The following is a 27,342-nucleotide window of genomic DNA, read 5'->3' on the forward strand; positions in this document are numbered from 1 at the left end:
TTAAGAGCACTTGATATTCTACATGGTAGCCAACAGCTATTGAGAATTCCAGTTCCAGAGAATCTGAAACCCTCCATGGGCCTTCCCAGTCTGTCTTGAGATGTCTTCTCAGGGCTTTTGCAATAGCTCTTGAACCCTGTGCTCCCCAACCCTGACTCACTGCTGTTGCTCACATAGTAATATATGCCCCATTGTACTTTATCCTCCAAAGCTACCAATTTATTTCTATCATTTAAATTCTAGACTTTTATAAGATGTGCAAGTTCTCCTTCCTTCAATGCTTCTCTACTCAGTCTTTATCTCTCAACCGCAGTCTTCCAGAAGTGACTCTAGTGACCCATTTGCTAGGAGCAGGCTCACACAGTAAGATGGCACGGTAATAATGTCTATATTTATTGTAGCACATGTTTGCTTTCTTCAACCTGATGATATAGCCCTGAAGGTCAGGATCTAAATTTTACCATAATAGTGTGTCTTCCAAACATACAGAAGAATGCTGGTAGATAGTTGAAATTCATGCAGTTTGTAGATGAACTGACAATGGAAAGCACGACTTATGAAAAGAAATTTGCCTTTTACCTATGACTCCAGTGAAACCAAAACCATTTGATGTTTTCAAAGTACCTTACTGGGTCCAATATCAGGAGAAAATGAAGATGCAAAGGAATTAAAATTTATAAATACACTTGTTCATTTATGTGTGTATGCACGTGCCCACATGTGCCATGACTCATGTGTGGGGGCCAAAAGATAACTTGTAAAGTTGGTTCTGTCCTACCATGTGGTTCCCAGGGATTGAATTCAAGTCATTAGGTAGGAGGCAAGTGCTTTTATCTACTGAGCAAGCTTAAAAATGCCTTTAAAATTTCATATATGTGTACTATATCTACATCACTTTCCCCCTTTCCTCCATCCAATCCCTTCTGCATTGCCATTCCTCTCTTAAATTCATGACTTACTTTTCTTTAATTATTATTTTTATACACATTCTTATAAATGAGTAAATACATATATACAACCATCTGAGTTTATTTAGTGCTGACATTTGTTTGTTTTTAGGGCTGACCACTTGGTATTGGATAACCAATTAGGGGCTCATTCATGAGAAAAACTGATTCTCCCTCCCTGAGCAAACATTAATTGCCTGTAGCTCCTCATCTAGGGGTAGGGCCTTGTGAGATTTCCTCCACCTGTGTTGGCATGTTGACTGGTGATATCAGTTTGCAGGTCTTGTTTCGATGACCATATTGTTGTAAGTTCATGGGTACAGCTTCCCCATTATATTTAGAAGACATAATTTCACAGCAGAGATTCTGGTCCAACTAAGTCAACTTGAAGATTCTGAGAGGGACATTTTTAGAAAGAACATTTCTTATGAAGTTGTAAAAGCAACTATTAATTTGATATAATAGGGACAAGATTCTTGACTTTGGCATAAATGGCAATTTTTTAAATAATGTATTTGAATGTATTATTTGAGAATTTTATAGATGTATATGTGTATTTTGATGATATTCACTTACCACTCCTCAACTCCTCCTCTGCCACATTGCACACTGGATGATATTCACTTATCCTTCCAAATTCAGATGTTCTTTCCTTCTACACACACACACACACACACACACACACACACACACACACACACCTGCCTGAGTTAAATTAGTGCCTCCTGTATGCTCATGGGTGTAGGACCATGCCCTGACAGATGGACAATCTACCAGGAGCCACATCCCAGGAGAAACTGACTCTGCCTACCTCAGCTACGGATGGAGCTTCATGAGCTCCTCACCAGTCCATGCTGGAGTTTTGACTCTCTTCTTTTTCTGCAGACCTTGTGTAGGCAGCCACAGCTGTTGTGTGTTCATGAGTGCAATTACCCTGTCATGCCCTGAAGACCTTACTTTTCAGTAGTCTTCCCCAGCCTTAGACTCTTACAATCTTTCTACCTCTTCTTCTGAGAACTGTACTAATGTATGTTATAAAGATTAGGGCTGAGAAGGCAATTTGATACCATGTCTCAAAATAATAGTAGATTTTCCCTCAAGCTGATGACATACCTGACCACGAGTTTAGGCTAGGTTTAAAGTACCAGATATGAGCTCCATTCTATCAAGTAGGCCTTGAATCAATAAGAAAGTGTTTGGTGACGTTTAACAGTAGAGATCACATCTTATTTTACTAATGGGATAGTAATTGCGAATGGTCATAATAGTAGGTGGCATAACAATGATCATATTAGTGAAAGGGGATAATGATGAATGATTATTATAGTAAGGTGTGATAATAATGAATCATTATAATAGGTGTATAGTAATAAGAGAAGATTATAAGGCATAGTGCTATGTTCAGAGAGTGATAGAAATATAACACACAAACAAGTGAAAATTATCCTGGAGGAATGCCTTCCAGTTCATCAAGACTGCCTCCTTCCTTGAATTGAGAAAACCACTGAAGAATTGCAAAAATGTTATACCTTTAAGAGGTACAAGGAGCTTAAGAAATATAAAAGGTAGTAAATAAGAATGAAGAAAGCCATAGCATGACACATGGAGACCTCAATTCTAGTTTAGCCTCTTTAAGCCTTAGTCTCTCCCAAGGATCTTAGGTCTATCTATCTATCTATCTATCTATCTATCTATCTATCTATCTATCTATATTTTTATCCACTGCATGGTAAGTGCTTAGACCCACATAGAGTGCTAAAGGAAGGAAACTGAATACTTAGGAAATGATATTAAGAACAGTGTGTAAACCCAGGAACTGTTCATGCACAGTGGATCTCTGATGGATAGGGGCTGGTTGTGGGAGAATAATCCCCCTGACAGATGCTCTGATTGGAGGTGCTTACAGTGAGCCAGGCAGAGATGTGGAGGCCTGGGAGGCAGCCATAACCATAACAAAGAGGCAAGAGCAGGAAGGGATCAGAATGCTAGTTGAAGGTGCTTAGCTTTGCTTACAGAATTAGGGGAAATAAAGCTTCTGCGATCCTACAGAGTGCAGACCTTTATTTGGTACCTACATATCATCTATTTTAGAATATAAATATTTAGGAAGGGAAGGCTACTGTGAATGTAGCATCTTCCATGTGGCAGGGAGTTAGCTTGAAGACTCTGGTCCCTGATGCTCCTGGGTCCCTCAGCATTGGATGAGGAATTGGGAGAAGTGGGTGCTGGGTGAACACTGCTCCTTACTACTCATCTGACAATACTCACAATTCTCTAGGCTTTAGTTTTCTCAACTATGAAGTAGGATTCATAATGAGTCCTTCAAATGATCATTCATAGGATTCAATGACTTGAGTGGCAGAATTATTGATTTGATGTTTGGAGTAGTGTAGATGTGAAGATTCCATTGGGTTTGAATCGAGAGAGTAACTATTTTTTAGAGTCTGTGATTCTTTCTTTAATGAAGATCAGGGCAGGGACTTACCCATGAAGCATCTGATCAGATACCCACTCCAGCCCTCCAAGATGGTGCTATGGTCTTTGTACCAAACTTAACTTCATTTCTTTGAATAAACTAGTAGAAGGCACAGGTCTGTAGAAACTTGCCAGCCATCGAACATACACATGGGAAGGAGCATTGGCTAATCTCCTGAGTCTCTAACTCTAACATATTGTGATGTGTCAGACAAGAAGAGACTAATTGAAAGGCTTCACTAAATTCTTTAGCTCTGCAGGGACTTGGAAGGCATCCAACTGGCAATGGTTCCCTCAGAGACAGAAAGAGCCAGGACTGGGGACTGAAGTCCTGAAAGTTTACAAGCAGAATCCTTTAATTAGTTCCCTAGTGAGGGTTCAGGATACTACGGCCCAAAGGCTGAGAGAAGAAGACTGGGGAATTGTGATGTCTTTTGTATCTCTGCTAATAAGGCCAGAGGGAAGGGATATCCAGACAAGATTTACTTTCTTTTTGGTCCTTAGGCTGCAGGAAACCAGTTCTTCAGAGACTGGAGAGGCTAATTAGCCCCAGGTGGTTACAGTAGTCGTTAGCAAGTCTCGTTAGTCATGCTCTAGGTGGAAGGGAGGGCTGTCCTATGCATGTGTGAAAATGTAACAACAAAACTTATTTTGTATTAATGTGTTAATCAGACATATTAAAAATAATTTAAGCAATGAAGCTATCTGGGTTTAAGCCAACCAATCCCCTTGCAAACATAAGGCACCATGTTTCTTTCACTTTTGTCTGGTTACTGGCATTGCAGCTTCCTCCTTAATTCACACACACAAATGTTTCTGTTTGCTGTGTCTTCTTGCTATCTTATTTTTTATTTTTCATATGAATGTGTGTATTGTTTCACAGTTTGTACTGGGTACATCGTCTGATAGCTGCATCCTGATTTCCTTACTCAGCCAGACCTCAACCCTAGCTGTGGTTTGACAGGCCTTTGCACAACTCTGATCTACAGGTGAAGAGATCATATGTGGTGTTTCGCTTTCTGAACTCAGATGACCTCACTTAATAGATATATTTCAGTTCATCTATTGCCCTCTGAAAGTATTTCATTTTTGAATTATGACAAGTTTTTAATTGGACAGATTCTGGCACTTGGCTTGTCTGACATTCTGGCGTAAGAAGAGTGCTTTCCTATTACTAGATAACTCTTTGAGATGGTCAGTTGTTGGAATCTTTACAACGGAGTGAAAACCACTTTTCCTACTGCTTTAGTTTATGCTTCTTATGAGTTAAGACTAAGAGATTCTTCTTATATTATCACAAATATCAGCACTACATCTCAGGCACTGAAAACATTTTCCTCTCCTCTCTTTAATGATAACTGTGCTTTAAAAATTATGGTGTGTGTGTGTGTGTGTGTAAGTGAGTGTGTGTGTGTGTGCACGTACATACACATGTGAAGGTCGGGGGCAACATGTGGAGTTCATTCTCTCCTTCCATCTTTACTGTGTTCTTTTTTTTCTCTTTTTTTATTATTTATTTATTTATTTATTTATTTATTTATTTAAGATTTCTGTGTCTTCCCCGCCACCGCCTCCCATTTCCCTCCCCCTCTCCCAATAAAGTCCCCCTCCCTCCTCAGCCCAAAGAGCAATCAGGGTTCCCTGCCCTGTGGGAAGTCCAAGGACCACCCACCTCCATCCAGGTCTAGTAAGGTGAGCATCCAAACTGCCTAGGCTCCCACAAAGCCAGTACGTGCAGTAGGATCAAAAACCCATTGCCATTGTTCTTGAGTTCTCAGTAGTCTTCAATGTCCGTTATGTTCAGCGAGTCCAGTTTTATCCCAGGCTTTTTGAGACCCAGGCCAGCTGGCCTTGGTGAGTTCCCGATAGAACACCCACATTGTCTCAGTGTGTGGGTGCACCCCTCGCGGTCCTGAGTTCCTTGCTCGTGCTCTTTCTCCTTCTGCTCCTGATTTGGACCTTGAGATTTCTGTCCAGTGCTCCAATGTGGGTCTCTGTCTCTGTCTCCTTTCATCGCCTGATGAAGGTTAATATTCAGGAGGATGCCTATATGTTTTTCTTTGGGTTCTCCTTCTTATTTAGCTTCTCTAGGATCACTAATTATAGGCTCAATGTCCTTTATTTATGGCTAGAAACCAAATATGAGTGTTCTTATGGTCAAACTCAGGTCTGTAGTCTCACACAGGAAGCATTTCTATCTTCTGAGCCGTCTCGCCTGCCCAGTGGTGCTGTTTGTGAGGAATTATTTTATGTATCTAATCTTGCAAACATTTATGTTATAACTTCTGCCTTTGCTGGCATACTTGAAATATAATCAACACTTTTCATTCCTTCTTTAATGACTTTTAATGTACTCTGTGGTCTGGGAGCATGCCTGGTGATTTGAAATGGCCTGTCAGGGCTGGAACCTCATCAGGTTTGAACCTATATGGGTTCTATTACATGCTGTCATAGTTTCTGTGAGTTCACATGTATATCATTTCTGTTGTAGCCATCCATCTTCTCTTGCTCTTACAGACTTTTTGCTTCTTCTTTCAATCCCTGAGCCTTGAGGGGAGGGGTTTGATGAAGACATCCATCTTACGGCATTTTAAAAGAGAAATTATTATTCTGCCTAGGCTGGCCTTAAGCTCTCAACCCTCTTACTCCTTCCTACTATGTGGTAGAATTACAGGTATGCCCCCAACCTGGAATTAGAGGTCTCCCTTTTTATATAGGTTCTCATTATGTACCCTCAGTGGCTTGAAACTTGATACATAGATCTGATTGGCCTTAACACAAGGATATCTATTTTTCCCTGTCTCTTGAGTGCTGGGGCTAAAGGCATGCACCACTACAGCAGGCAAGTCTTTACTTTTTAATATACTTTATCAACTTTATACTTTATATTACTTTGCTGTTGTGAAATGAAAATTTTGGAATGAATTATGAGTATTTTAGATTCTTTTGCATATATGTATCTACTTATTTTATTATTTTTTGCATGATTTGTTGTCACCTAACAAACAGTAGAGACCTAAAACACAGAAATATGGGACATATTTTTAAATTAACATAATGGAAACTGAAGAAATATGAAAGCTATCAAGATTAACATAAAAATGAAACAGTAACAATACTTAAATCAAAGTGTGGAAAACAGAACATCAAAACATTTTCAGTAGCATTACCAAGAAGAAGAATAGCTGGAAATAAATTTGAATAGCAAGGTCTAATGAAACATAATTATGAGTTTTTAATTTAAAATTTCTCATACAGTAAAATGCTAGGCCAAGCAATCATGACTTTTTCTGTTAAAAATAAGCTTTCCCATTTCATGAGCCTCTTTTTATTTTACGTTAGCTTCCCTCTCTCACTCCCAGATATTTATCTATCTATAAAGAATCGGAAGTTAGGATTAGCAGGTAGTATAGAACACAGGATGGTTGTCTTTTTGAGTCTTGACTACTTTGCTTAGTATACTATTTTTTAACTTTTATCTATTCCAAAATTTCACTTGTATTTATGGCCAGATCAATAGGTGGAAATAATAATAGATAATAATGAAATCAGGGCAGAAGTTACCTAGATGGGGGGAAAAAGAACAATATGAAGAATCAGTGAAATAAAAAATTAGTTCCTTTGAAAAGACAAATAAGATTGACTAACATTTAGTCAAATTAACTAGAAGAAAGACCAAATTTAATAAAATTAGAGATAAAAGGAAGACATTATAATAGTCATAGAATCCAAAGGATAATTGGGGCATCCTTTAAAAACCTATTTATTCCAGTAGGCTGGGAAATGAATAAATTTCTAGACACATGTTGACCTACAAAAATTAAACAAAAGGGACTCTCAAAAACTTATATAGCTGGAAAAAGCAATGGAATTAAATAAGTAATGTTTCCCAACTTTAAAAAAGCATAGTCTAAAATAGTCACTGTTGACTTCTTCAAGACCTCAAACAAAATAACACTGATGCCCACAGTTATTTCATAAGATAGAAAAGGAAGAAATGAGGCAAATTACATTTTATGAGACTAGTATCACCCTGGTGCAAAAGAGGATAAGGATGCCACTACCACAACAAAACTGTAGTCACATATCTTTGATGAACATAGAAATTCTCAAAATACTTCCAAAATACTTGGAAGCTAAATTCAACAGCTCATCAGAGATGACTAAGTGGGTTTCATTCTAGGGATGGCAGAATGATTCAACATATGCAAATCAGTAAATATAATTCGTCATATTAATAGACTCAAAGGTAGAAATCACATGACTAGGTCATCTCAATAGAGGTAAAAATGCCTTTGAAAAGTCTGACATTCCCATAATTGCTAAAGCATTGAAGAAAACTAAAAGCAGAAGGCAAATAACTTGAAATGATGAAGGCTATATGCATCAGCCTTCTAATAACATTAAACTAAGTGGGGAAAAACTCAAAGCCTTTCCACTAATAGGAATGAGATCAGAGCATCACTTTTCCCGCTCTCATTCAATATAGTCCTTGGGGTCTTAGCTGGAGCAATAAGACAAGAAAAAGAAATGAAAGAGTTAAAAATAGAAAAATAAAAAGAATTGACTCTGTTTTCAGATTGTATAATCCTCTATGCAAGAAACCCTCAAGACTCTATTAGAAAATAATAATAATCAAATAAAAGGAGCTTATAACTTGAGAATGGGAGGCATAGGAGAAGTTGGAGGGATAGTATCTGGGAGGGGCTGGAGGTAGGGAAGGATGGAAAGTGATGAGATTATGTATCTATTAAACTATTTAAAAAATAACGGTCAAATAAAAGATAGCAAACAAAGGTAAGTGTTCTAAGTATATCATGGTAATATGTTAAAAAGCATAAGTAAATACACCAAAGCATTGGAGTTGTATGGCACCACTCACACACAGCTAAGTCTGTATCACTCGTCCTAGTTCCAATTAATTAGAAAAGCTGCAGGTTTCCAGCAGAAAATCTGTCCTAGGAAGGTCAGCAGATACTTTGGAAGTTTCATATGTGTAAAGCAAGGATTGAGCTTCAGTAATCTTGAAATTTAGGAAGTATAAGCTGAGGATCCCCACCATGATGTAAGATAGATGGGTCCTCATGCAGCCTGTGTTCCCTGGCTCTGTGTTTCCTGTTTTATGTCCACAGTGCAGAAGATGCTGAGGCAGTGAAGTTGAAGCAGTTCTATTGTGTATATATTTTGCATGGCCTTTAAGACCAAGGAGTAGTGGCATCCATCAGGCCTTTCATAATGCTTTCTGCCAGTTTTGTAGTAATATGACAAAAACAAATAGGCAAAATTAAAAGACTGTAGTCCAGATCCAGACAGTGTGCCTGCAATGTAAAAGTCTTTTAATCCAATGTTGTTCCGTCTATTGACTTCACATGTTATGCTCAGTGAGAAAACCATGTCTGGCCACAGAATTATATTTTGCTATCAATATTATTCCAGTTTAAAAGAAAAAACCAATATGCTCATTCCCATACTTATACATACCGATTGTCCATTCAAATGCCTGTCACAAATGGCCATAAAAGTTTCTTAAATCTGTTTGAGTACTACGTGTTCTTATTGGAATTCTTGCCTATTCAGATTTTAAACATTGATTCAGGGCATTTGGTCCCAAAAATCTCAGACCACAGAAAGACATTATTAAGAAAGAGAATTTACAGACAAATCTCACTCATGAACATTGATGTAAAAATACTTAATAAAATACTGATAAATTGAATCCAAGGACATATCAGAACCATCATCACCATGATTAAATCGGCTTAATCCCAGAGATACAGGGATGGTTCAACATATGGAAATCTGTCAGCATAATCCACCATATAAACAAACTGAAAAATAAAAACCACATGATCATCTCATTAGATGCCGAACAAGCTTTCTACAAAATACAACATCCCTTCATGATAAAAGTCTTGGAGAGAGCAGAGATACAAGAAACATACCTAAACACAATGAAGGTACTATACAGCAAGTTAACAGCAAACGTCAAACTAAATGGAGAAAAACTCCCAGCAATTGCGCTAAAACCAGGAACAAGACAAGGTTGTCCACTCTCTCCATATCTATTAAATATAGTTCTTGAGGTCCTAGCTAGAGTGATAAGACACCAAAAGGAGATCAAGGGGATACAAATTAGAAAAGAAGAAGTCAAACTCTTATCTTCAAAAATTCAAGAAACCCTAGATGTTTGAATTCTACAGATGGAAGAATAACTATCCAATAAGGATCATCAAGAAAAGCAATTAAGACTCATAAGTACAGGTGGTAAAACATATACATATATGTATATTTATGAATATATAGTGCTGCCTTTGGAGATGGACACTGGCTCTGTCCCTCTCTATATCCAAGCATACTGTTAAAATAAAAATTCAGAGTTTCTATCTCATGTCAGGAGCCATAATATGGGACAGAAAGAAAAAATAATTTAGAAAAAACTTTACTTTTCTTAATATCTATTTTTATCTGTATCATACCTTTCATTGAATATATATGTCTGTATATGTCTAGATAATTAATTTTTAAGTTTTCTACTGAACAATGAATTTTTTTTTTTGCGGTAATCTTTGAAGTTTCCAGGAAGAAGATGGGGCCCCACAACAACAACTCCATCTGGTTTATATGATGTCATGATGCTCATAATGCTACTACAAGACTTGTTTTGGGTACCAGCTGCTCAAGATGGTTTCAACTTCATTAGCTGAAATGGTGTACTTTTTTCCCCAATATTCTGGCCAGAACTGCAAATAGGAAGCTCAGAAAAACCCTACCAAATACTCAGAGACTATTTGCAATTATACCAGTAAGTAATCTTGGAACTAAACCATCATTTTATTTTCACAGGATCCCATAGAAAGAACATTGCCCCCATGACACCTGGGAGTAATTCTAGAAGACAATGTTTCCTCTCCTAACAAAGTTTGTTCTTAGGGTTAGGGACATCATTTAGGGGTTGATTATAATTGGTATAAGGTAGGGTGTTGGGGGGAATTTTATAGGCTCAGGGATCTCTTTGAAAAAAAGGGAAAAATGGATGGGATAATAGATTAGTATGAGCTTACTCACATTAATAGTAATAGTGAGTAATAGAGTGAATGCTTGTGAGATATTATTTATAGGCCATTACATTGGTATAGATTCTTGTATATTGATACAAAGTTAAATTATATTGAATATTGTATGCCATGCATGCTTCTACCTCTGCTTAAAAGATTTTTATATATTGATATATATTTATCATATTGCAATGTACATTTCTATCTCTGATCAAGATACTTATACATTGTTTACATTTTGAAGTCATTGTCCTCATTTGTTGCACAGTTGTTTATTGTATAATATTCTAATATGAAGTCTTAGGCTTTAAATTATATAGGTATTAAGAATTGTAGATCAATAGTCATCTATGTTCATACTTATAGTTAGACTAATCAGGTTCTTTAGATACATCGAGATTATATTCTACATAGATAAGTAATCTTCAACCACTTCAAAGAGCTGTAGAATATGGCATTTAAATAACTTAGGGTTCTGTTGAAGTGAGACACGATTGTTCCTGGCAGCACTGATCTATTCCTGAAAGAATGTTGAACACCAAAGACATTCCACTTGGAGATTGTTTTTCTACGTGGAAAAACTGGCCTTTGGGCAAAGAAATGCCCATGCCTCAACCACTGACAAGGTACATGGTATCCAGAAATGGATAAGCAGGACTGTCAAATCTTGCCAAGACAAGCTAAATCTGTTTTGAAAAATTTTCTGCTTTTGAAAATGGTCTATCAGTTAGTTATTCTAGGCCTTAGCCAAAGTTGGTTGCTTCAATGTTGCAAATGAGACTTTGGGTGATTGCCCAGGTAGCCAATTGTCTCTGTTATTTGTTGCACATTTTGGAAGTTGCTTGATTGCACTTCCTACTTACTCAAGTAATATTATTTTCCTTCTCAGATCTTTGATGGGGTTGAAGACTAGATAGTTCTAGTTACTTTCCTGTCATGACTTGGCCAAGTTATTTATTATACAAGACTTAAACTAGTTAGGATAGGATAATTATTGAATAAATTTGTTCCTATTGTGTTTAATTTTGTATTAGGCTTAGAACTCTCTTATTTAAACAAATGGGGGAGGTGCTGTAGGAAGTCTTATAGCCGGTGGTTACCCACCCACTGGGGTGTGGCCTCTTATACTATATGTGTCGATGAAGAGCATGCATCCAGCCTCTTTTCTAGCTGTAGGATTCTGTTTCTCATCTCTGTTCAAGCAGAGGACTCTGATTTGTGAGTCTACCCCTAAATAAATAACCATCTACTTCTGAATTCTGAGCTAGTGTGGGATTTCTTTTAAGCATCTTTCTTGAGTCCACTCTCTCCATATCTATTCAATAGAGTTCTTGAGGTCCTAGCTAGAGCAATAAGATACCAGACGGAGATCAGGGGGATATAAATCAGAACATAAGAAGTCAAACTCTTACTATTTGCTGATGATATGATAGCTTACATAAGCAACCCCAAAAATTCTATCAAGGAACTTCACAACTCATAAACACTTTTAGTAATATAGCAGGATACAAAATTAGCTCAAAAAAGAATCAGTATCCCTCCTGTACACAGATGATAAATGGGCTGACAAAGAAATCACAGAAACATCACCCTTCGCAATGGCCATATATGGCATAAAATATCTTGGAGTATCTCTAGCCAAACAAGTGGAAGACTTGTATGTCAAGAACTTTAAATCTTTGAAGAAAGGAATTGAAGAAGACACCAGAAAATGGAATGATCTCCCATGCTCTTGGATAGGTAGAACTAACATAGTAAAAATGGCAATCTTACCAAAAGCAATCTACAAATTCAATGCAATGCTCATCAAAATCCCACCAAAATTCTTCACAGACCTCAAAAGTACTGTACTCAACTCCATATGGAAAAGTAAAAAACCAAGAGTATCCACAAGAACTTCTGAAGGCATTACAATTTCTGACTTCAGACTTTACTACAGAGCTGCAATACTGACAACAGACTGGTATCGGCATAAAACAGACAGGAGAACCAATGGAACTGAATCGAAGACCTGGATATTAATCCACACACATTTGAACACCTGATTTTTGACAAAGAAGCAAAAAAAAATCAAATGGAAAAAAGAAAGCATATTTAACAAATGGTGCTAGCATAACTTGATAGGGGAAAAGGTCACAAACATAGGGAAAGAGATGCTCATTAAGGTAAAAGAGACACACAGGACACTAGATAGATAGGACCATAAAATAATACACTTCTGTCATAGTATGTGTATTCACAGAATAAAGAAGAAGTTTGAAAAGTTTTCAGAGAGAAAGCCCTAGTCATGTACAATGACAGTCCCATCAGAACAACAATGGATTTCGCAATGAAAAATTTTAAACCCAAGAACTCAGGCAAGAACTTGCCAGTTAAGACAACTTGACAGGTTAAAATAAGAAAAAAAAAGAGAGTTCTCTCTATTATCTCCACTCTTATTCAATACAGCATTTGAAGTTAGCTAGAGCAACTGTCAAGAGAAGGAAATAAAATGAATAAATATATGAATTGAAGACTTGTTTATGGATGAAATGCTACTTCAAATAAGAGTTCCTATTGATTCCACCAGACCACTCTTAGGTGTTATCAAATGTTCATTAAGTGGAAGGATATAAAGTTAATGTGACATGAAAAGCCTATAGATTTCTATATGCCAATACACTGAAAAAGAAATCTCATTTCTACTCATCTCATTTACAATAGCCAAAAATGAACAGATTCAAGACTGCTGCCTGAGATGATCAAGCCTCACAGGATACTCCAGTCATGACTTAATCATAATTCTAAATTTTCTTTAGGTCCCTATAAGATTATCAGAGCCCCCAACCTGCAGGAAGTAGCCTGGAAAACTTGGGCCACATTCCCAAAAATGGACTATGGATATTTTCCTTTGTTTATAATGCTGGTTACAAGTTGTTATGGATAATGGTCAGAAGAAAAGCTAAACAAAGGATATTGTATTCAGAGTACTTGCTTTTTTTTTTTAAAAAAAGAGGGGGAAGTGCTGTGGGACATTGGTCTGTATACTGCCAATTATATTTTAAATAAATGTTGATTGGCCAGTAGCCAGGCAGGAAGTATAGATGGGACAACCAGATAGAAAGTAGAGGTGGATTAATGAGAACAGGAGAATTCTGGGAAGAAGGAATTTCTATTCTGCAGTTGTGACCCAGCAACCTATAGAATGGGAAAAAAAACTTCACTAACCCCATTTCAGGCAGAGGACAGAGAACTCAATAAACTTGACATCAAAAACGACAAATAATTCAATAAAAAATGAGGTACAGATCTAAAGAGAGAACTCTTAATAGATAAATATCAAATGGCTGAAAGAAACTTAAGAAAATGTTCAATATCTTTAGCCATCAGAGAAATGAAAATCGAAACAACTCTGAGATTTCATCTTACACCTCTAAGAATGGCCAAGGTCAAAAACTCTGATGACAGCTTATGCTGGATAAGAGGATTGGGTAAGTGGAACATTCCTTCATTGCTGGTGGGGGTGCAAACTTGTACAGCCACTTTGGAAATCAATATTTCAAATTTTCAGGAAATTAGGAAACAATCTACCTCAAGACCCAACGATGCCACTTTTGGGTATATACCCAAAGGAAGCTTATTCATACCACAAGGACATAGATTAAATTATGTTCATAGGAGCATTATTTGTAATAGCCATAACCTGTAAACAACTTGGCTGCCCTTCAACTGAAGAAAGGATAAAGAAAATGGGGTACATTTACACAATGAGTATCACTTAATGGTGAAAAATAATGACATCTTGAAATGTACAGGCAAATGGATGGATCTAGAAAAAAATCAACTGAGTGAGGTAACTCAGACCCAGAAAGACAAACATAATATGTACTCACTCATAAGTGGCTTTTTGACATAAAGCAAAGAAAATTCAGCCTACAATTCACAACTCCAGAGAACCTAGACAACAAAGAGGACCCTAAGAGAGACATACTTGGATTTAAATAGGAAGGAGAAAAAGACAAGATCTCCTGAGTAAATTGGGAGCATGGCAGTCACAGGAGAGGGTAGAAATGGACAGGGGAGGAAGGGAGAGGAACAGAGAAAAATGTATAGGGCAATAAAAACAATAAAGAAAAAGGAAAATGGGGAAAAGAAAGAATATGAATGGTTACTACACTTTAAAAGTATTTAACATCATTAGCCACCATAGAAATGCAAACTAAAACTACTTTGAGATTGTACCTCACCCTGCTCAGAATGACCATCAGTAAGAAATTAAATGTTGGAAGGAGGGGCTACTTGTTTGTTTTCAACTGCCCAGCTAGCTTAGACCTGAGGTAACCACACAGAAACTGTTAATTAAATCCTGCTTGGCCCATTAGCTCTAGCTTCTTATTGGCTAGCTCTTACATATTGATTTAACCTATTTCTATTAATCTGTGTATCGCCACATGGCTGTGGCTTACCAGCTAAAGTTGTGACCAGTATCTATCTCTTGTGGCTCCATGGTGTCTCTCTTACTCTGCCCTTCTTTCTCCCAGCATTCATTTCCATCTTCTCCGCCTACCTAAGTTCTGCCCTATCAATAGGCCAAGCAGTTTCTTTATTCATTAACCAACAAAACATTTTAATGTTTACTATACCTAGCATTATGCCTTATGCTGGTATTGTAAATAGTGCAGTGGTAAACATAAATGTACAACTATCTGTATTGTAGAGTATGGAGTTCTCTGGGTATATGCCCAGGAGTGGAATAGGCTGGTCAAATGGTAGTTCTAATTTAGATTTTTGAGAAACAACCAAACTGATTTCTCTAGTGATTATATTTATTTACCTTCTCACCAGCAGTGCATAATACCATAAACGAGTTTCAGAGATCTCAGTATGCATTCCCCACTGTGTAGTCTTGCATGTCTCTTACACAAATTGCATCTCAGGAAACAGATTTACATACTTTAAAATGTTGGTATTAACTCATTTATAATCTGGACTAGAAAATGTGAAGATAACTTCAGAAGAGGGTGTGATTTTCAAATTACAGAGTGTCCAGTGCTTTAAATCACAATGTATCTTTAGTACTTTCTCAAGGCAATTTTATATTTTTCATAACAAGCTTTGTTCTTAATTTAGTAATATAGTACAGTGTAAACACAACACTCGTGCCAGTTTTATTAAAAATTATTCTAGCATAGGAAATTATTCAATACAAGGTCTTGTCCTAACTGCAGGCAATCGTATTCATTACATATATGCAAATTGCTTAGAACATAAAAATTAAAAATTAAATAGTTAAAAATTAGAATAGTTAAAATTCTCAAACAAGTGAATAAGATGAATATCTTGAAGTTCAGACAACCATGACTTAGTTGGCTGTAGCCTCCAGAAGTCAGTTGGTGAAGCCAGCTGAGCATACATACAACCTCACATTCTCTCAAAGAAATTCATTTGATGATCACATGAAATGAAAATACAGTTCTGTTTTCCAAAGTGTAACAAGTCAAGAAAAGAATAATTAGAGCTTTAAGAATACTTTCACAGCAGTGAGGAGGAACATTCAACTATTGCCAGTGGTAATTAGTGAATGTTTGTTTACTGATAGATTTTTTGTCCACATCTGTTGTGACTTGGAGAAGCAGTCACCTATTTTTCCCCTTAGTAAATACTTTTGACTAATATTTTTATATTTATTCTGTATCATTTAACTGTGTATTCAAATTTCTTGACTACATGTGAGAAGTAAAGGAATGCAGGTATTTTCTATAACTTATTTTGGTAGATAATATATTGACTTAAAACTCAGTAACTGTGTTTCAAAATTTCATTTTACTTAGTGTTTTAGAGTTAAATTTTATTTCAGTAAAAACACCACAAGTACTTTGTTTAAGGAATAAAATGCAACAAAGAGTGGCCTCCTGACCCACACTTCTCCAACACCTATGCCCGTCCTTACGTAGCCACTCTTGACTCTTTGAGTTATTCGTTTGCGTGCTCATATCTGTTTCTGAAGGAGTGGGTTTATGCTATTTTTCTTGGCTTTTGAATTGTAAATATTAACGTTTCTTCACTCTATAGACATGAGTTAGTGTTCGTAACATTTTCATCTATATAGTCTCCAAATCACATAGACATCTCCTTCCCTTTCTGTTTTTTTTTTCTTTGTAAAGTTTAAATTAGCACATAAAGTATTGTTTTCTGATGGTATTTTCTTAGATGGTTTTGGTGAAAGCTCCTCTCACTACCCACTCTTCTGCCTTATCTGAAGGTGAGACACTACAGAAAATACAATAGATTCTTCAGGATCTTGCCAAAATTAAGGGAAGAATAATGTCAGACTGTCATAGACTCAAACCTTCTTCCAGATTAGAAGCGTGCACTACAGCTTTCTTCCCTTATAAGGTTTCTATATCTTCTTCACAGACTGAGTCCTTAGATATGTCTCATGTGTTCAAACCTTCCAGTCTTTAAAAAACTGTGTTTGTGAGTGTGTACATGTGTATGCATTCGTGTGTGTGTGTGTGTGTGTGTGTGATATGTATGTGTACAGTGCACACAGAGGCCAGAGGCTTTGAATCCCTTTGGAGCTGAAGTTGTAAGTGGTTGTGAGCCACCCAGCATGGGTGCTGGGAACTGAACCCAGATCCTCTGCAAGAGCTGCAGATGCTCTTAACCACTAACAATCTCTCCATCCCCTCTTTATGATTTTTTAAGATTTATTTTTTGTTAATTTCAAGGTGAGTACTATGTTTTTATTACCCCCTTCCCTTGCTTCTCTGTAACTTCTCCCATCCCCATAACTTTTCTCACATGGCCTCTTATTCTTTCATTATTATTGTTACACACACACACACACACACACACACACACACCATTCTGAGTTCATCTAGTGTTGCTCAGTAGTGGCACTTGTATCCTAAGGTAAACATAGTCATCTAATTGGACTTGAGGTCCACTCAATAGGAAGGAATTCTTGCCTGGGCCCTTTAAGCCTAACCCACTACTCATGGCTGATGAGGTCATGAACCCTAGATGGGAGCTTACTACTGTCATTTCCCTAAGCCTAATTTCTGACTGTATCCCAAATATTTATCCTTGTACTTACAGACAAGTCTAACCCTCACCCCTCATCCAAGAGGCTTCTTTTTGACAGCAGATGCAAATCATTCCAGTCTCCTTTAAAACACAATGATGTATATTTAAAAAGTTTAAATCTTCCAATTATTCTACTTGGTTTAAAGCCTAATTTCTCCCAGAAGCGGTCCCTGAGCACTCAAGACACAAGTGCAGCTTCTGTTCTAAGCCCCCGGGGTGCTTGCTGTCCAGCCTTGTAGCCACTTGTGCCTAAGTCTTCTCTCCTCAAACTGAATGTTCATGTCGGGCACATGATCACAATATCATACCTTCAAACACGAAGGGGTCATCAAACACCATCATTTTCACCCTTCTCTATTTGCCAACAAGGACACTGAGACCCAGAGGGGAAAGGTATTTTTTTTCAAGGTCGAAGGAATTGTGAATTAAAGGCCTCACTTATTCCCATACTTCTGTGGCATCCCTGGGATATCAGTAGAGCAGAACATCTCTCATGGAGACTGGAGATGTCAAGTGAATGAAGGCATGCTGGAGAAGTTTACAGGTGGGATGTGATTATCAGTTCTAGAGATAGCTAGGCAGATAGACAGATAAGGCAGACAATGTCCTCAGGAGGCACTGGGCCACTGGGAAATCAAGTGGCTCTTACAGATCCAGAAGGGCACTTTGGTGAGGCCAGTGAGGAGCTTGAGATACTCAGAAGGCTTTGGAACAAGGAGCAGAGACTATCTTGATCTTGCTCCAGCAGGACAGGGTTGTGATACTGGCATCTCCAGTCTATGGAGTGAGAGGACTACAAAGCTTCACACAGGGTGCAGGGACCCACTGTCCTGATCCAGATCCTGCTGCCAGTAACTCCAACCTCTCCTTCTACACTCCACTTCTAGGTGAGACCCAATCAACACGGTGGAGGGAAGCACCACCATCTGGGGCTTGGGAAGCACTTCCAGTTCTGTACTGAATGACTGGCATCTAGGTGGTCATTCAGGGGCACTTTCCTGATTTCCTCACAGCAGGAACAGGAGAGTCTCCTCACCAGGCAAGGGCATAACAAATTTGCAGATTTAGTTTGGAAAAGTCAGGAAGAGGAGGCCAGTGTCCTTTGTCTGTTGATCTTCTTCTAGCCATCTTTTAGAGAAGGAAGCAGTTAAGAGCACAAGACACTGAACGTGGAGCCAGCATAGCCGCCATCCTGTCACAGGGCATCTATTTCAATTCTGGATTCTCAGACACTTCAATTTCTTTTCCCACTCCATTTCTGAAGTGGTATAAGAGAGGGGACATTAGGCAGACTGAAGTCCAGAGTCCTCATGGGAAAAAAGATTACAGAGGACACAGTGCTCCTATAGTGTTTCCCAGATAATCAGTTGGTGACCCCTTTATCCCTAGCCAGCGTGTCCTTTTACCGTTGGCTGTGGAAACAATCCTGCCTCTCCAGAGCCTATCTCCTGTAACTGCCCTGCTGTAAGCAGAGCAGTCTCAGTCTGTGCTTCGCAGGGCTGAGCCCAGGCACACTCACAGGAGAGAGATGGGGTAGGGAGGAGGACAGGGTAGAAGGATAGAATGGTAATGTGGATAATTCAGTGTTCAGGGGAGAAGGATGCAGATGTACCAGCCAATGAATGGCAGACAGCGTGGGAGTGGGTTGAATGATTGGCAAGGTTCAAAGTCTGTGACCGGAATTTTTTTCTGGTCCCTAGATTGCTGAATGACTTCAGGTGCACTGTTCTCTGGACATTGATCCCCAAGTTTGGAGCATGGTTTTGGGAAAGACACCTAAAACTCATTGCCTTTTTTCCTGATGAAAAAACAGGAAGGTTAGTGCTCTATGTCTTCTTCATCTGGGAATGTCCTCCTTGCCCATGCCCAAGTGTCTGCCTGCCATGGAGTAGATACAATAGTTGAGAATGTTGAACAAATTGTTGAGAAGAAATGAGTGCAGCGTTGACAGGAGAGATATAGTTCTCTTCGGAATAGAAAGAGTTCTTCTTGGGTGAAAAGCTAACTTTTCCATTGAAATGAAAGTCATGTGGACCTGTTGAGAGAAAAATTGGGGCTGTTTGGGAAGAAGCGAGATTCAAGAATATAAACAAAAACACTCAGGCCAAGAGTGCTGGAGGCACCATTTCCCCTGCCCATGCTGTTATGGAAGATAGAACTACAGCCAGAGAGAGCAAGGGCAGAGTTGGCAGGTGGTTGTGTACATCGAATCATGTGTTGGGTCACTCTGTATGTGGAGAGTCCATTGAAATCTTCATTTTTCTGTCATTTGTTCCTGTGTTCAGGTGCATGTGACACACACGACTATGTTTTGTGAAGTGTGTAGACTGTCTCTGTGTGAGTATGTCTCTGGTATGTATGTCTGCATGTCTGCATGTGTCAGGACATACCTGTGTCATTGTGTAGCCAAGCTTATTAAGCTCTGAGTCTTCCTATACCTGAACTGCTGGTGCCTGGTTGACTCTGCTTGAGGTTTAGGGCAGCAGGTGCCTGGGCGACAAGGTTACTGGTTCTACATCTTATGCACCTCTGCTTCATTCTGTTCTCTTAATAAGTCCTTCCCAACCATTTCAAAGCAGTACCTGCATTACCCGGAGCACTGAAGTATGGCTGTATCCTACAACCCAATCCTGTGCCAGGTATTCAGGAGCAGCCAACGTATCTCACATAATCAGAAATAGTTAGAAGCTGGAGGTATAACATTTATTAGGCACCTACTATCTGCTAAATGTTTATGTAGAGGAAGAAATATATATAAATATATATTTGTAGATGAAGTATCTTACTATGTTGTACAGACTTATTTTGAACTCTTGGAGTAAGGTAATGCTCCTAACTCATTATTGGCCACCATTCCCAGCACTTAATTATTCCACTTTAAGAGGAGAGAAAAAAAGCAGCTCAAAGAGATCAAGTAAATTCCTTAAACTTCCCCTTGTAATTTGTAACCTTAAATTTCCCCTTGTAACTCTCCACCTTTGTTTGTTTGGTAAATAGTTTCAAGCTGACCCTGCTCAAATGCCACCTCCCCTGTGGAGCCTTCCCAGATGTCCAAGAGAATTAGGACAAAGCCCTGGAAAGTTCATATGTGAAAAGACAATTTATATTTATGTTTAGAAGGTTTATCACCTAGGGGAAGATAAACAGCACAACAGAAAAAAATCATCAGCAACTGAGGTGTGAGTATAAATAAGAGATAGAAGAGGAGCGAGAGAGGCAGCAGAGGGAGCGGCGGAGTTCCAGAGAGGCTTCTGAAGGGTGGTAGGAGCTAGGTCTGGGTGTTGGAAGAGGGTAGGAATAGTGTTTTAGGTGGGGAAAGAGTATGCTGGGAAGGCTTGTGAGAAGATGTAAGAAGCACTGAAAAGGTCAGTCAGGCTGGCATCTGAGGAAGGAGAAAGTTCTGGGAGCAGTTGGCATCAAGACTGGTTTAGAATTTTGGGAGCCGTGTTGGAAAGCTTTCCTGAGTAAGATAACCCATGCTGTCTTCAGTAGGTGACACAAGAGTTGGTCAGGCAAGAAAGCTGGATGGGAGGAATGCCCAGGGCTCTTACTGCTCCGGTCTCCCTCTCTAGAGCACAGAAAACTCACTGAGGTCACTGGGACTTCGTCTCAGGATGGACGGCAATATGTCTACCCTCAGGACTGAGGAGTTGTGGCCAGGAGGAGGACTGCACTTCAGATGCTTCTAACACTATTGAGATCTGGCATACAGCCTGTAGGTGAGAGAACTCAACAAGTCCCTGATGTTTCTTGCCTTGTGTCCTCCGTACCTCCTACTCTGCCTCATCTCCACCAACTTTGCGTGGCATTGGGGAAAAGGGCATATGTGAGCTTCTGTTCTCCCACAAATCATCTTTCTGTGTCCTTTCAATCTCCTTCCCTTATTGTCAATGTCTTCCCGCTCCTGTGAGTCTTATTTCTAGTGGTCTACTCATGCTTCCAAACTAAGTCCCAATTTCATGTCTCAGTTGAAATTTCCCTTAAATCAGCCAGGGAGAACACACCCCTGCTTAATACACACAGTTAAGGTGGTGTTTACTACATTCTGCCTTGCTTGATGTTAAGGTCACTGACTAGCTCAACTGTAGTGCCTGTGCTCAATCCAGTGCTTGAACTGGATGAAGCACTAAGAAGTAGACAGGAACTATATGGTTGAGCCACTATACTGCCCCAGAAAACTCCCCAACAGGAACTCTGTCTGCTTCTCTTAAGGAAATGCTCAAAGCAAAGAATGATCAGAATGAAAAGGACATGGAAACAGAATGGTTTAAGATTGGATCTCAGGCACTATGGGCATTTGAACTGAAGAAGGATGACTTATCACACATAGAAGAGATTGTTTGAACTGCCAGGTAGAAAGCTGTAGAGAAAACCGGCTTGACACACAACCTCCCCAGAGGCTAAAATTGAATCTATTTGTAGTAGTCACATGAAAGCTAGGTTCATCTCAATTAAAGAAACTCAAGTAAATAAAAAGCTATAGCCCTCCAGTATCAGATTGATCTATCTCTAGAAGCCACCAGGAACCAACCAGAGGACAGGAAGAAGCCATCAGGTACTTGGGAAAGGGAGTTACCACCAATTAGTATCTGCTCCCTGCTTAATCCTCACAGTGCACTGTCTCTTTTAATATTGACATCAAAATCTAAGAGAGAAATCAACATACTCACTTTATAGACCAGAAGAATGGAGACTAAATGAAAGTGGCTCTGTGGTTACACAGCCAATCAGCAGAGACCCAGGCATCTCTGATTTCAAAGCCATGCTTTTCTGCAGCACCATATACACACCTAAGGGAGAGGTTAGGAAGACAGGCCTGGCACTGATGCCAGTGTTGGAGTGGAGGAGTGCCAAGGTGCTGACTTGGTTTTCATGATCCTAGAAAGCAAGTTCCCCAGGATGGTTTATAAGTAACAATAACAGAGGAAAGAAAACGAAAAGTAGGAAACGCCCAAAGCCTGTCCTGCCAGTGGACTGGTCATCATTCCTTCTCCTCCACTGTCTGTTCTCTGTGTTCACTCACTGGTCTGCAGAGAGCTTTATTCAAGATGTTCTTATTGGATAAACTGTGCTCAGATCACTGGACAGGGCAGTGCAATGTTGCTCTTTCCTGACAGTTCCTTGTCCCCTTAACCTCCAGGGTCACACAAAAGCTTGATCTTTCTCTTGGCAGATGGTGTGCAGGTCGGTTCAGTCACAGGACAATTTTAGCATCTTTGGAGCAATGTGAAGAAAGCGTGTTTTAGAGAAGATGTTGAATGGGGACAAGTGAGGGCATTGTTTCTGAGACTACGGAAATGTTAAGTTTTCTGTTCAGTTGATTTTATGAGGCAAGTTCAGAGCAAGGGCAGACTTTGGCCAGTGTCATCTGTGGGTGTTTGACCCTCTTCTTCCTAAACCAATGGCCCACGTGCCCTCTTCCCGCTGTCTAGAATTCTCCTCACAACAGTTCTACTTGATGAGCTCCTGCCCATTCCCAAAGACCCAACTCAGGTAATTTTCCTTTGAACTCTTCCCAGTCTCTCCAGGAAGAATTATATTCGACTCAGTTCACATTATTAGGAAAGTGCTGATCTCTCTGATCCTGGGAAACTGTTGAAGGGCAAGAAGCTAAGGCTCACCCATCTCCCCGTTTTCTATGGCATGCAGCATGGTGTCTGTGTCAGCAAACCACACACCATGGGCCAAATACAGCCTGACTCACTTTTTATACACACAGTTTTGTTAGAACACAGTAATAGGCATCCATTTACACACTGTGGGTGGCTGTTTTACTCCACAGCTGCAGAGATAAGGGGTAGCATGAGGGACTGTACCATTGAGAAGAGGAGAATATCTACCTTCTGATCCTTCATGGGCAGTGCTGGCCAGTTCCTGAGCTAGCACATTTGTAATGAAATGAACAGAAAATGCAGCAAGATGTCTTAGCATGGTGTCCAGATGGTCTGAGTCCTAACTCTGCCTCTGTCTAATTGCTTGATCAAGGATATAAAGATGGTGATGATGATGCTAGACCAAAGTACAAAAGTTGTGAGCATTTATTACCTACTGGGCACCTACTAAGAATTTTGAACTTACCTCTTTATTCTCCCAATCAACCCCAGGATTGGACAATTAAATTTTTCTCATTAAGAAGAAGAGATTGACGCTCAAAGAGGTCACACTGCCTTTGCTGGCACAGGGGGACTCATCCAGGGCTGGTAATCAGGTTTTACTTGCTCCATAGGTTGGGATCCTAATTCTTTCCCCTTGAAAGCACACTTCCAAAACTGAGTTTCCTCATAAAATTAGCATTATTGGATGAGGAATGTGATTTTCAATCCACTTTACCAAGCAGAAACATGTGTAAATATGTAGCATTAAAAATCATCTGGAGATGGTTCAGCAGTTAAGAGCCCTGGCTGCTCTTCCAGAGGACCACGGTTCAGTTTCCAGCACCAATACAGCAGCTTACAATCATCTCTAACTCCAATTCCAGGGGATCAGATACCCTCTTTTGGCTCCTCAGACATGTCCATGGTACACACAAACATGCAGATCAAACAGCAAATAAATTTAAAATATTTTTTAATTTAAAAATTATTTTTTAAGGTCTAGAAAGTCTACTCGGGGTTTCCAGAACTTAAGCTTCCTATCTAATCTCTTCCTTCAGCATTCCCACGGGTACCTGACCTCCATGGCTGTGGCCAACCTCACATATCAACCACAGTTCCAGCTCCTTGGCTTGATGGATGGCACAGATGCCCACCCACTTCTGTTTCTGCTTTTCCTTAGCATCTACCTGCTCAACGCCCTGGGCAACCTGAGCATGGTGGTACTGGTGAGGTCAGACGGGGCTCTGTGCTCCCCCATGTATTACTTCCTGGGTCACCTGAGCCTGGTGGATGTCTGCTTTACCACAGTCACTGTCCCCAGACTGCTGACCACTCTACTCCATCCTGTCCAGGCCGTGTCCTTCCAGGCTTGCTTTGCCCAGATGTACTTCTTTGTAGCGCTAGGCATCACTGAGAGCTACCTGCTGGCAGCCATGTCCTACGACCGTGCAGTGGCTGTGTGCCGACCACTGCACTATGGTGCGGTCATGACACCCTGGCGCTGCCTTGCGCTGGTGGCTGCTTCCTGGGCTGTGGCCCATCTGCATTCGCTGTTGCACACACTGCTCATCTCCGCGCTCTCCTACCCTCGCTCTGCCCCAGTGCGCCACTTTTTTTGTGACATGACAGTGATGTTGAGCTTGGCGACCTCGGACACGTCAGTGGCAGAGACTGCCATTTTCTCAGAGGGCCTGGCAGTGGTGCTGACTCCGCTGCTCCTTGTGTCCCTCTCCTATACCCGCATCCTCCTGGCAGTTCTTGGAGTGAGGACCACAGGAGGTCGGCGCCGTGCCTTCTCTACCTGCGGGGCCCACCTGGTGGTGGTATCACTTTTCTTTGGCTCAGTCCTTTCCGTCTACTTCCGGCCATCTTCTGCCTACTCAGCTCGCTATGACCGCCTGGCCAGTGTGGTCTATGCAGTAGTCACGCCGACCTTGAACCCTTTTATCTACAGTCTTCGTAACAAAGAAGTCAAGGGCGCCCTAAAAAGGGGGTTCAGATGGAGAGCCGCACCTCAAAACAAGTAATGGATGGTCTGGGCTAACTGTCATGTCAAAAATAGTACTACCCCCAAATCAATATAGTCTCCTACCGTCTCTCTCCAAAATCAGTATATTCTCATTCATTTCCCCCTTCCTTCAAGTTCTATTAATTTTGTTCCTACACAGACTTATGCCTAGTAAAATAAAAATTAGATCCCAAGCAAAATATGACCACATGTTTGTATAGCAGAATATAACACAGAGTTAAATGAATGACAGTAAATTGGATGCCTTTGTATGTTGTCTGGGTGCTCAATATAGAGTTTAGTTTCAAATTTGGAAAACTAAGATGAGAACGGAAAGTAAAGATAAGGTCATCGGGTCATACAGCACTGTAAACACAGAGTGCAGGTGACATCAATGGGCAAATGCAGAGGAACTGGGGAAGGTGGGGACGTGGCACTGGGTTTAAGGGGGTCTTGCTGCCTGCACTGCAATGCCAGTCACAGCCATGCAGGCTCTTCTGGGGTACTTCTACATATTTTAAAAGCGATTTTTACTTATTTTTTTTAATTCATAGATGCTCTCTTCTCTGTTTGCATTGTGAGCATTCAAAGAGACAAAATTCTCCTCCACTCACTCAAATAAACCTCGAGTGCCGTCCCAGCTTCTCTGTGCACTAGTCTGCAATTTCCTTTTATTTCTTGAAATGATATATATAGAAGAGCTTGTCGCATTAATCCAAATCACCCCCTAATTCTGTAATGTGAACACCCAGCTACATCTTCCACTGAATATTTAATCAGCCTTGGCAATACTTCCCGCATACAAATATGTCTTCCCACCGTTTCACCATTACTGAGTAGAATGGACATTTAGCAGTGAGTTGCTTGCGGCACATGCTGGCCTAAGTGTACCATGCACGTGACTCTCACTGAGTTCGAGAGTCTGTGAGGAATTCACGCTGTTCAGCACAGGAAACAGACTGAGTGGAAACTAGCGACTGTGCCAAAGTCAGAAGCCTGAGAAATTCACTTTCTCTGTTGAATGTTCTTCTGCCTTTTCTACTTTATTGAACATATAACATTGCTAACATATAAACTTCTTGAACACATTTCTGTCTACATTTGTTTGCTTTAGTTATTATTACTATTTTGTTATTTAGTTATTTTTGTGTAGTGTGCTTCTTCAATGTATGTGTAGCACACACATTGGTGGAGGTCAGCTTCCCTTTGCTTGTCCTGTTCTACTTTTACATTGTCTCTTTTCCTGCTCATCTGACTTCTTTTTTACTTAGATTTCTTTATGCTTTTATTCAGCTTTGTGTTATTTTACTTGACAAAGTTTATCTGCTGTATTAATCATCCCATAGAACGGACATTTAGTTTAACTGGTATCAACTCTATTGTTTCTTGACTTTCAACTCTATCCATGCTCTTCACGCTCACATTTATTAATTTCTACATCTTTTTTCAATAATTTTGTGTTTCTTTTCTAGGTTCCTCCTTAAGGCTTATGTATCATCTTGACTTCCAGAAAGTGTGTCTTATATCATAATAATTGTTGATGGGCCTTGACATCTCATCTGTTAGCATTAACAATCTGTGGTTGTCCTTGGAGAATGGAATTGATGACCCCCTCAGATCTCAGGAGTCCTATAGCTCTACTGCACTGCAGCCATAGATGTTACAACAGGGTCTCTTGGCTTAAAAGCTTCTAGAAATTAAGGCTCTAAACTCCTACTACTGTTTGAGCTCCACCAGTTTGTGTAAGGACCTTTTATATCTTCATGCCTTAGGGTGGTCAAGAACATTCACATTTGTGCGTGGAGTACTTTAAACACTAGTGCCTAACCTTCCATGATGTTACTCTTCTAAAAACCTTCCTATGTCCAGGGTACCACTGAACATATAGAGGGAGCTTGCCATCCCCTTTCAATATCCGAACTTTTTTGGATGTTTTCTTTTTCTTATCCAGAGTATTTTTATTTTTGCCATTTTTCTAATTAAAATATGATTACATCATTTCCTTTCTCCCTCTCTTATTTCAATGCCCCCATATCTCCTATATGCTCTCTCTCAAATTCATGGCATCTTTTAATTTATTACTGTTACATACATATGCACATAAATATATAAATACAACCTTCTGAGTCCATTTAGTGTTGTTGTGTGTATATGATTTGAGGTATGGTTACTTGTTATTGAATGACCAATTAGAA

The 27,342-nt window shown here is 39.6% G+C and overlaps 1 protein-coding gene across 1 annotated transcript; it reads left to right on the forward strand.

The window, feature by feature from the left end:
• Positions 1-24,221: 24,221 nt before the first annotated feature.
• Positions 24,222-25,166, forward strand: LOC121456198 (olfactory receptor 1L4-like). Its single transcript, XM_041664081.1, has one exon. It carries the CDS (start codon positions 24,222-24,224, stop codon positions 25,164-25,166), a length of 945 nt encoding a protein of 314 aa, XP_041520015.1.
• The last annotated feature ends 2,176 nt before the right edge of the window (positions 25,167-27,342 follow it).

The sequence above is a fragment of the Microtus oregoni genome, unplaced genomic scaffold (assembly GCF_018167655.1).
Source record: "Microtus oregoni isolate MIOR12 unplaced genomic scaffold, Mior012 000015F_ref0000493, whole genome shotgun sequence".
Lineage (NCBI taxonomy): Eukaryota > Metazoa > Chordata > Mammalia > Rodentia > Cricetidae > Microtus > Microtus oregoni.

Coding starts and splice junctions, on each gene's coding strand:
- LOC121456198 (XM_041664081.1), top strand. CDS start 24,222: ATGGCTGTGGCCAACCTCACATATCAACCACAGTTCCAGCTCCTTGGC.